The following is a 12,150-nucleotide window of genomic DNA, read 5'->3' on the forward strand; positions in this document are numbered from 1 at the left end:
GGAATTTGTATGGTAATAGCAATAGGAGCCATTTTAATAATTGTTTGCACTTATATAGAAATAGCAAAGGTAGTTGCAAAAATGATGTCTGTTACTGCTAAAATGTAAGGTGTTGTTGATAGAATATTCACCTGCTCTTAAATACTAGATTCATTTCCCTATTGCAAAATGTCTTTCAAGGTGGCCAATGGCAGTTTTTCTGTCTTTTGCTTTTTAAAATTCCATTTTGACATATCCTAATGGAGAGAAATGCATTTGCTTCATGCTCATTATCTCTCTTGTCCTAAAGAAACCAAATTTTTATAGGCACATCTTTATCTCTCTCTGAAGTTTAGAGTGTGTGTGTGTGTGTTGTCTAATAGAATTCTCTGAGGATGAGTGGGCGTATATATATATATATATATATATCATGCAATATGTGTTTCTTAAAATATATGGATTCTCTGGCCTCGCCCTCCCCCCTCCCATGCACTGTCCCCTACAAGGAGGTTTAATTGACAGGAGATAGCAGGAGCGTGCTTGGCCCATTATCTAGCCTGAAGCCAGTAAGCGGAGTTTGCCACAATATTGAGTTACCCAAAACAATAGCAAACGCTTATTAGAAATAAGGGCTGCCTATGTGTGGCTTGGTATGGACCAATAGTTTGCTCTGCTTTGAGTGTATCAAGATGGCATCACGTGATAAGGCTGAAGCCGTAGCTGCTATCTCCTGTCAATTAAACCTCCTTGGTCCCCCTATCCCCAGTCCCGACTGCACTCACATCCTTGACCTCCATATACACTCTTTCCTCTCCCTTCTCCCCCCCACCCCTTGTACTCTCAATCCAAACAAACCTATGCATGCAAATGTATGGAGACAGACAGATGGATGAACCTCCTACTGAGGAAGTATGCTTGAGCAAAAAATTCCTCTTCTAATAAAATGAAACCACTTTGCTACTAGTTTAAATTAGGATATAGGGAAGAGTGTGACTTAGCTATGCCTTGTTCCATTGCTGCTTCTTGCAAGAAGGCCGGTGACCCTCCGTGAAGCCTTCCACTGGAGGTGCATCATGTTATCATGAGTTTCAACACGCAACATATAAGCAATAGTGTAAGACATGAGGAACTTAAATCTTTTCTTAAATTGACAAATGTCACATATTTGAACCAGAACACCTAAAGCTAAAGACAGAAAGCAGAAAGACATGGTAGTGCCTGAAATAATAATAATAATAATAATTATTATTATTATTATTAGCATTTGTATAGCACTACCAGACGCACGATGTTGGAATGTAGAAAATAAATCATACAAGGAGAGCCACAAATAAGGAGCCATTGTAAAGTAATGTAGATATTCACTCACAACCATTTATTGCAGCAAAAAAAAAAAAAAGGCAATCGAGTCTTACTACTGGCACAATATGGACCCAGAAGGCATGCGGTCACAAAAGAAAAACAACAACGTGAAATTAGACCTGCACTGATAGATATAATGCCTTGTACAAGTCTTCACCTACTTGTGCATTTTACACATTCGGTTTAAGAAATGCAGTTCAAAATGCATTAAAGTAAGAGTGTGTTTCACTGATTGACATGACAAACTGTGGACCAGCAAAGTAGAGCAGGTGCTCAGAAAAGTGGAAGGCTAAAGAAAGCCCTTTAGAAACATCAAGGAACCCCAGGATTCTAGAAGTAACAGCAGAAAGAAATACAAAAGTACCATCCAGGGAATAACTCTATTGTGAATGCAGCCTCCTTGGGCATCTCTGGGAAGAGGACAAGGTCTTCTAGAAGCTGTAGTGCTAGGCCCAGCAGGTGAGAGGGATGACTCATCAGTAACTAAGGAGAGAGATGTGGCTCAAAACTGTTTCGTAGCAAGGACAGGAAGAAAACCAGCAGGTAGCACAGGACACTTCCCTAAGAGGTAGAGGGTCAGATGTTTTAAGCCAGGAACACTTCTATAGTGAAAGGGAGACGTAAAGGAGAAGGGTAGACTGTAAAGATGGGGTTCAATCTATATGTTTCCTAACTAATCCTCCTTTGGGTTAAAGAAGGAAGTATCTGATAAAGAGGTAAGGGAATGATCAAGAATTGTTAAATTAGGTGCTAACTAACATTGACAGTCAAATGGCTATAATTGGAATTAATTGGCCCTAATTTGCAGTTATGCACTTAACTGCATGTGGTCGGTATTCGATAACCTTAGAATGTAATTCCTCTATGTTTGTGCAGCGCTGCGTACGCCTTGTAGCGCTATAGAAATGCTAAATAGTAGTAGTAGTAGTTTCTATATATGGCACCTAAAAATTTGGCACTGAAAAAAAGTACTATGCTATAAGCCATGCGTAAAGTTAGGTGCCCGGGAGCCACACCTAACCTTAGGTGTGGCCACTTGCACAAACTGAAATGCGGTACATGCCTACATTAGGTGTATGTCCCCTGTATTCTATAAGAATGCAAGTAATGACCCATGACCCATCCATTTCCATGCCCCTTTTTTTTAACTCATACCTGAGTTCCAATAAAATCTAATTAGTGCCAATAATTGCTTGGTAAAATGCCAATTATTGATACTAACTAGTTCAGTGTTCAATTAAATTGTGTGCGCAAATTGGGCACGCATCCACATTTATATGTGCAATTCTTGGTGACTTTTGGTGGGCGTGGCATGGGGAGTGCTTAGCACTGTTCAGTTCAAAAAGGGACACACCAAACCTATGTAAACGATCCATTTTCAGTGCCTAGCATTTAGGTTATTGAATATTGTCAGGCATGAGCATTTACACAAACCATTGAGCTGGTGTAGGCATTCACGCCTAAAGGTAGACGCATAACTGTGGACTTATGCTAGTATTCTATAATGACTACTGTGCATGTACTTGCCATTATAGAAGTTGTACTATTCCCTCTGAATAGCTGAGCGGGAGTCCTCCAATTACATTGCTGCCAGTAGGGGGTGATACTTAAGAATTGTGTCCTCAATCGCTAGAGTCAGGCAGGTTCCATGGAGTCCTGCAGAGCTTGCCTGTCCTTCATTATTGAAAATGTGACAGGGAAACAGCACCTCCCACTAGCAGGATTGTAGGTGGAGGACTCCCGCTCAGCTTAGAGCAGAGGTTCTCAACCCAGTCTTCGGGACACTCAGCCAGTCAGATTTCCAGGATACCCACACTGAATATGCATGAGAAATATATCTCATGCGTATTCACTGTGGTTATCCTGAAAATCCGACTGGCTGTGTGCTAAGCATGGTTCCCTCTTAGCCAGAGGTTCTCAACCTAGTCCTCGGGACACACCCATTCTTCGGGAAAATTCATTGCTTATTTGTGGGATAAGCAGCATAAAATATATTGAGCTTTTTTGGGATCTTGCCAAGTATTTGTGACCTGGATTGGCCACTGTTGGAAATAGGATCCTGGGCTTGATGGATCTTTGGTCTGTCCCAGTATGGCAATACTTATGTACTTATGTAAATGTATGTGCCCTTTACAGAATTACCCCCATATCTTTATTGGCCTCAGGTAAATATATAAACCAGTTTTGAATATTGACTGATGCCATAATTTTCAAACTGCTCATATAAGCACAATGTTTCCAGGTACAACATCTTGTATCAAATTTTCAAAAGGGAAAATACTTGGATGCTTTTCCCTTGATAATTCTCTAGTTAGCGGTACTTTTAAATATATTCCTTCTTTATGTTTGGGTTGACCCATGTCTTATTTCCATAGCTTTCTCCTGGAGTCAGTCTGAATGCTGATCAGGAGAGCAGCTGTTCCGATTGGGCACAGCTGTGGTCAAACAGCTTTGTTGCGAGAAAAAATAGCATATCTGATGTGGCAAATTTTTTTTTCTCCCTTTTAAGATGTTATTTTTCTGGAGTAATGTGTTCTGTTCTACTTAGTAGTGCCTGAAGAGTTGAAATTCATTTTGCTAAAACTTTTTCATGTGCGTGAGCATCTGCTGTAATGGACTAATTTTCCCAGGGCAATCACAGTCTTTAGAAAGATGTTTCCCATTATGTACTGGACAGAAGAAACTTATAAAGACACAGAAATGTTGTACTTTCATGTATAATTGGGCTATATCATTTATATTTGAGGTGCTTACTGTAGAATAAACTTCAAATAGCATATTTTCCCAGTATATGCAATAGGTATCTATCATGAGACACAGCACCATATTTTCAAATTTTGCAACAGAACTCATTGAGAAGGAAAGTCCTAATTCATTCCACTATCAGCCATAGTAGCTGAAGTAGATTATATCTCTTCTCTCTGCTGCTGACATTTTTTAAATATTTTACTAAATGGAAAGTATGCAAATTGATTTCTGAAGCATGTGTGGCATCCATATCCATTTGCTAAAGAAGGATTAAATCTGGATTAATTAAACATCTATGGAGTCCTTTGACTAAGCTGTGGGGCCCTTTATACTGCAGCGGGTAAAATGCCCCCCAAAATGGCCATGCGGTAAGATAACTCTTACCGCGTGGCTATGTGGTGAGTAGGAGGACCCAGGCCCATACCTCCCCCCCTTTAATGGAAACTGTGAGACCTCCAAAACTCACCAGAAACCCACTGTACCCACATATAGGTGCCCCCTTCACCCATAAGGGCTATTGTACAGTTGGAGGTAGTGGAGTTTGGATGGGTTTTGGGGGAGCTGAGCAGACAAGATAAGGGAGCAATGGTGAGTTGTGTACCTGGGAGCATTTATATGAAGTCCACTGCATTGCCCCCTAGGTTGCCCAGTTGCTGTCCTGGGATGTCTGTGTGGCCATTCTACTAAGAATGCTGGCTCCTCCTACATCCCAATGGCTTGATTTTGTGCATTTTTCACTTGCACTTTTTTATTTTTTTAAATGGACCAAAAAGATAAACACACAGAGCACAAAATCATCTAGCAAATAGACATTTTTGAAAAAAAAAAAAAGACGTTTTTCTGTTTTGAAAATGGCTTTTATTCCCCACTTGAATTTTGGACATTTTTAGCAAAACATCCAAAGGTGGACTTAGACGTCATATTGTAAATGCCCCTCCATGTAACTTTGTAAATCTAAGTGCTTTGAAAACACGCCTCACTGTGTTTTGGACTTTTGCTATAGGCTTCAATTGACAGCTGGGCGTTTTAAAAGATCAGTGCTAAGAGCGATTCTGTAAAGGGCGCGCAGCCTTTACAGAATTGCGCTTAGTGCCGATTTCCATGCCTAACTCTGGTTGCCAGACTTACACCTGCTGAAACCTGGTATAATTCCTGGCACCCAGGTCGAGTGCGGGGTTACTTTATTCCATAACACACACCCCTGATCTGCACATGCCCTTCCCATGGCCACACCCTCTTTTGAGTTATGAGCTATGAGATTTGGGCAGCCAGGGTTATATACACAAGGAATAATGTGCAGGCAGATATGCCTGCAAATCCTGCCTTGGGCAATTCTCCTTCATAAATCCCAATCAATCAGTAAATAAACAATAAATAATCATTGCCAATTAACTTTAATGATTAACCATTAATATCAATTAATTGGCTCATTACACAATTTACTTGTGTGCACATGTTTTATCCACGCTGAAATGTTGGCAAGATATGTAGAATCTGGGAGAGTGCGTGAAAATGTGCACTGTTCTGGCCAGCACCGAATCTAAATTGCTCTGCAGTACTCTGGAGGTATTTACAATCTGGTAGTGAAAATAATGAATTGGAGCAATTCATATACTACTTAAAAAGAACTGTGTGTGATGCTATAAATAGCAGCAGTATTGGCCTCAGTCATGCTAGTTGGTGATCGGTGGGAAAATAGCTTTTTATCCACTGATGGAAACAGACAGTTTAAAAGCCTAGGAAACCATTCCTTTTATGGGCAGTCTGGTAGGGCAGCATTCAGCCTTTGAAAAAAGACATTTTGAAAGTTGAAGGATTTTTTAGCCACTAAAAGTTGCCTCTATTTTCAGGAACAGGACATTTTGAGGACAAAAACTCTAAAGTCATGAAAGGGAGACAAACAACTTGATGGTAATATGCACTAGATTATAATCATCCACTATTAGTCTTTTTTAAATATTTTCTTTCCATATAAGCAGTGCGCCAACTAGCTTCAGAAGATAAAATAATAAACAGTGGGTTATATTGAGCCCACAGTGGTGAGTGTGTTTTTTTTTTATGCTGACTGTGGCAGATTAAAAAAAAATCAGATTGCCAGTGCCAACATCTGGATACCAGCCAGCTCTGTTCCCTCTAAACTGAGTGGGAGCCCTCCACCTATAGTCCTGTCAGAAGGTGGTGCTGTCTTACTATGAGGGACAGGCAAGCTCTGCAGAACTCCAGGGAATCTGCCTGTCCCTAGTGACTGAAGACACAATATTGAAGCAGCACCCCCTACTGGTAGCATTGCAGTTGGAGGACTCCCACTCAGTTTACAGGGCATAGCCGACGCCGAATATTTGGAATCAGTTCTGACTGGTGGTGCTATTTGGTTAGCAACAATATTGAAACCACTAACTGGATAGCTACCTGGATAAAGGGCTCCTTTTAATAAGCTGCAGTAAGATTAGCCAATAGCACACCCTTATACAGTTCTTTCCTGCATGATAAAGTCATTTTTACCATTGCCGTAGAAATATTATTTTTCTATTTTTTGCATTATTTGCCATTCCCTAATGCTGCCCTTTTTTTTTTAACAATTGTGTGCTGTGCAAATTTTTAGGCAGTAAGGGCTCACGTAGTATCCATGTGCTAACTAGTTAGCATGCACCAATGTGGATGCGCCAACTGGTTAGTACAAGAATGCCCACTCACTACCCGTGACATGCCCCCTCAAAAAAACTAGGAAAATTATTTAGTGAGCGGGTAACACATGCAGATTTCCAAGCTACCAAAGGATGCCTGAGAGCGTCCCATGGTACTCCATATTTTGTTGCATTAGGCGCATATTGGTGCCTAATGAAGCTTAGTAAAAAGATCCCAAAGTTAGGACAGCTAAGGATCAGATAACCTCTTCCTCCACTCACAGACCACCCTGGCATTGTCTAGATAGTGCCTGCTGGTCAGAGGAAATATTCAGTGACACTATCTGGTTATTAGGTCAAATAGCAGCAAGGCAGGCGGTCCACCAAATCCAATATGGAAGATAAAACAACCAGGCAGACCTTGTAAAAAATGCAGTTTTTATTAATAGATTAAAAGCTCCCAGAAATTTAACGTAAAATGCCAGACATGGCCATGTTTCACCAGTATAAAATGGCTGCCTCAGGGGCAATGGGTCACCAGCTGATATAATATTCCAAAAATAACCTGGCTGGTGTAACTGTTAAAACATAGCAAGCTAGATTCTGGAATCAGTCATAAAAATGCTGCGATTGTAGTCACCGCGTTTTTATGAAAGACTGATCCCAGGATCTAGCTTGCTGTGTTTTAACAGTTACACCAGCCAGGCTATTTTTGGAATTTTATATCAGCTGGTGACCCATTGCCCCCGAGGCAGCCATTTTATACTGGTGAAACATGGCTATGTCGGGCATTTTATGTTAAATTTCTGGGATCTTTTAATCTATTAATAAAAACAGTGTTTTTTTCAAGGTCTACCTTGTTGTTTTATCTACTATCTGGTTATTGCCTTTTGCAGGGATGGCTCAAGGGACTGTGGCACCCTGATCCAGTTTTTACATTGGTGCCCACACCCCCCCCCCCCCCCCACACACACACCCGTGATCCAGTAAGTCCTCCTCTATTTCTTCTCCCCCCTCCCAATACTGGTAATAAAGGGTATCAAAATTCTAATTCCTAATCCAGCATCTCTCCCCTCCCACCCACAGAGGGGAAGGAAGAGAGAGGGAGGGATGTCTGAATGGGATTTCAGCAGGGGCGTAGCCACGGGTGGGCCTGGACGGGCCCAGGCCCACCCATTTTCCCTCCAGGCCCGCCCATCCTTCGTACGCTGTCGCTGCCCTTTTGTCCGGCGGAGGCAGCGTTCAGCATTTACTTCCTGTACTGTGTTCTCCCCAGGCTCCGCTGCATCCTCCCAGTGGAATCCTTTTTGGCCGTCGCGCTGCGCTGCCATACACACAGGCAGCTTCGCTCCTCCCCCACCGTGATCATCCGGCCCTAACAGGAAGTGCATCAGAGAGGGCCAGAATGGATGCGGCGGGGGAGGAGCGAAGCTGCCTATATGTATGGCAGCGCAGCGCGACGGCCAAAAAGGAAAAGGATTCCACTTGCAGGGATGATGCAGCGGAGCCTGGGAAGAAGACAGGGCAGGAAGGAAACGCTGAATGCTGCCTCCGCGGGACAAAAGGGCAGCGACAGCGCGGGAAGGATGTGGATTCGCTGGCCTGGGGGGGGAAGTGGCTGAGCTGCTGGGACATAGGAGGGAGAGGAGGAACGGACTTAAGGGAAGGAAGAGAGAGCTGCTGGGACATGGGAGGGAGAGGAAGAAGGGACTGGAGGGAAGGGAGAAGCTGCTGGGACATGGGAGGGAGAGGAAGAAGGGACTGGAGGGAAGGGAGAGCTGCTGGGACATGGGAAGGAGAGGAAGAAGGGACTGGAAGGAAGGGAGAAGCTGCTGGGACATGGGAGGGAGAGGAAGAATGGACTGGAGGGAAAGGAGAGAGCGTCTGGGACATGGGAGGAAGAGGAAGAAGGGACTGACGGGAAGGGAGAGCTGCTGGGACATGGGAGGGACTGGCGGGAAGGGAGACAGCTACTGGACATGGGAGGGAGAGGAGGAAGGGACTGGAGAGCTGCTGGACAAGGGAGGAAGAAGGGACTAGAGGGAAGGGAGAGAGCTGCTGGACATGGGATGGAGAGGAGGAGGGGATTGGATGGAAGGAAGAGGGCTGCTGGACATGGGAGGGAGAGGAGGAAGGGGCTGGAGAGCTGCTGGACAAGGAAGGAAGAGGAAGAAGGGACTAGAGGGAAGAGAGCTGCTGGACATGGGAGGATAGGGAGAGAAAGAGGGGAGATGGATGAAAGGATGCAGAGAGAAAGGGGAGAAACTAGAAGGATGTGGAGAGAGGGAGGAGACTGAACAGAAAAGGGTAGAGAGAGATAGGCACTGGATAGAAGGAGAGGGAAGATAGAGACACTAGATGGAAGGATCAGGAGAGAGGGTAAATGAGTGGAAGGATAAGGAGAGAAAGAGGGAAGACACTGGATGGAAGGGTAGGGAGAAAAAGGAGACGCTGGATGCAAAAGAAAGAGGGGAGAGAAAGAGGGGAGCTGCTGGATGGAAAGAGGGAGAGGACAGAGCAGGGAAAGACTGGAGAATAAGAGGAAGGGGCATGTGGCGAACAAGGGTGAGGAAAAGATGAAAAGCCATAGGTGATGAATGGACAGGAAACCCTGGCAAGAGAAAGACGAAGGAAAGCGGAATCTAGAGACTGGGAGCAACACAATGAGAAAAAGTAAATGGCCATACAACAAAGGTAAAGAAAATAATTTTATTTTTAATTTAGGATAAAGTAATATGGTACCTGTGTTAATAAAGTTTCAGAGACCAATACTTCCTTCCTTAGGTCAGGAGAGGATACCGTAACAGCATTATACAGACCTGAGGCAGGAGGTTTTGGCCTCTGAAAGCTCACTGAAAAGTGTGACTAAATTTTGCTGGGGGAGGGGGGTAGAGAGAAAATTTTGTGCCCACCCACTTTGGGTTCAGGCCCACCCAAATTTGGCAGTCTGGCTACGCCACTGTTTCAGTGTCCTTTATCACCGGTGCCCTGGGCCAGCACCGCACCTAATCCATAGGTTTAGCCAGCCCTGGCCTTTTGGAAAACTGGCTCCAGTGTTCTTTTCAACTAAAAACTGAAGCATTTAACAGAATCCTTGAGCTTGTATCTTGGATTTCAAAATTAATAGAGAAAGTCACGTTTCTGAAGCTCTGCATGTTCACATCACATCTAATGAAAGACTATGGTGGGCGATTATAATCTGGTTTTAACATCAGCACTGTCTAGGGATGTGCATCGATTTAAAATGAAAGTGGAAATGCCAACAGCAAATGGCATTTTTTATTTCATTCTGATTAGTAAATAAAAGAAAAGAAAAATGAATTCAGTTGTGTTCATTTTTTTTTGTGCTTCTTTTACAAAGGCCTTGCCAGCTGGAATTTTATCACATATCTAGGATCAACATAAAAGAGAAGCAGCCCTCAGGTGGTCCTGCCCCTCTGTGTCATACGTCAAAATGTCACTGGCCAACTTGAATTTTCACATGTTCAGTTAGTCACTGGGTGCCAAGGGCACTTTTTCTTTTAAATTAATTTTTATTTCAAATAAAACTGAAAAGAAATAAATCACAGACAAAATGAAAATAAAAGGAAACTGAATTCCCTAAAGATTTACAAATTTCTTTGCTATGTATCTAAGCCTGTTGTATGGGATAACAGCTAAGTGTCAGCAAGATCTAACATGGAAAAATGTCAATAATTTGCAAAGAAAGTTTTAACCTTTCATGCTCAGTTTTTATAGAATCAAGATGTTTACTATTGCCACTTGCTACAAGGAATTACTGCCTGAATTGGTTAACAGGATAGAATATGCACCATGCTGGGACTCAAATGGATAAACTCTGGCATTTAGCTAGTGCTGGTCTGCTTAGCTAAACACAGTCTGTATTATTAACACTCTTTGCAGATCTGCACCCCAGACTTAGTGGTGTTTCTGGCATGTGCCAATCACAGACTTAAAGAAAGGTTGCAAAATCGTGCCGAGCAGCAAGGACGTCCTGATGATAACCTGAAAGCCATCCAGAGACGACTAATGAATTTCAAGCAGAACACTGTCCCACTGGTTAAATATTTTCAGGAGAGGGGGTTGATCATCAAGGTAAGAATTTGTTGTTATTTTTTCCTCTCTTTTAACAAACTGCATTTTAAATCTTTGAGTTAACATTCTGCATTAGCTTACCAAGTATCTGTCATTTTGTATGCATTGCTGTGGCTGGGTGCTGTGTAATTATTATATAAATGATTTACCATTAGATTGTTAAATAACAGGCATAACTTATACCTGTGAATGATGGCACAGTTGGCCTTATTCAAATGTACCTTTTATATACTTTATCTATGAATTTTGAAACAGATATAGCAGGTATACAAGCTTGTTGAAGAATCAGAAGTAAGTTAGCAATAATCATTTAAAAGAAGAGAAAAAATGTCTACCAAGAAAAATATACCATACTTACATTCTCTATTCCACAAACTCACCACCCTTTCCTTGAAGAAGTATTTCCTCAGGGTGGTGAATTCGTGGGACGGCCTCCCAGTGGGAGAAGTGGAAATGAAAACAGAATCTGAACTCAAGAGAGCTTGGGACAAGTACGTTGGATCTCTAAGGGAGTGATGAGGAGAGTAGATGGCATGGAGTGGCAGTGACACTAGAGACCTAGGAGGGAGCTATATTTAACTACGAGGAGAGTCTGGGTGGGAAGGGGAGGGAGAGATACTGGACCCCATGGTGGGAGGTATGGAATGAAGGGACGAGAGAGGGAAGGAACAGGGAGACAGCAAAGCGATGCTGGGACTTGAGTGGTCATAGGGACAGGGAGACAGCAATGAGATGCTGAGCATGGAGGGAGCATAGGGACAGGTAGACAGAGGGACAGTGCTGGACATGGGGTGAGATAGTGACACAGAGGGGCAATGCTGGTCACAGGGGGAGGGATAGAGACACAGAGGGGGACATGCAGGAAAGGGCAAGACAGACACATAGAAGGGAAATGCTGAATATAAGGGCTCGATTGGGGCACTGAGAGGGCAGATTCTGAAACTGTACAGAGGGGAGATGTTAGACAAGACAGATAAGGATGCAGGAGGAAGGTGGAGGACATGGAGAGAGAAGAAATGTCAAATGGACAGGAGACATTGCAAAAACAAGAAAAACAAAACAGAGAAACACTGAAAAAAAGACACAGGGATGAAAGCAAATAGAAAAATACAATGCTTAGACAACAAAGGTAGATAAAAGTATTTTATTCTGAATATATTAACTGGAATATGTTAGCTTTTGGAAATGCACATCTCTGATACTATACATTTCAGTTTCAATTTCTCTAGTATTGCTGTATGCCGAGTCTGACTTCTTGAGGTTTCCTGTTCAGTTTTATCCTTCACATCACTTACTGATCTCTAGTTCTTTGTGTCATATTTGTTGTGTCATGTGTTTTTTA

General features: G+C 42.8%; 1 protein-coding gene across 1 annotated transcript in view; it reads left to right on the forward strand.

The window, feature by feature from the left end:
• Positions 1-12,150, forward strand: part of AK5 (adenylate kinase 5) — a 346,160-nt gene that overhangs the window by 57,230 nt on the left and 276,780 nt on the right. The window contains exon 6 of the mRNA XM_030207788.1: positions 10,617-10,808. Within this exon, the coding sequence (XP_030063648.1) occupies positions 10,617-10,808 (192 nt within the window). The remainder of the gene's footprint in view (positions 1-10,616; positions 10,809-12,150) is intronic.

Source organism: Microcaecilia unicolor, chromosome 6 (genome assembly GCF_901765095.1).
Source record: "Microcaecilia unicolor chromosome 6, aMicUni1.1, whole genome shotgun sequence".
Classification (NCBI taxonomy): Eukaryota; Metazoa; Chordata; class Amphibia; order Gymnophiona; family Siphonopidae; genus Microcaecilia; species Microcaecilia unicolor.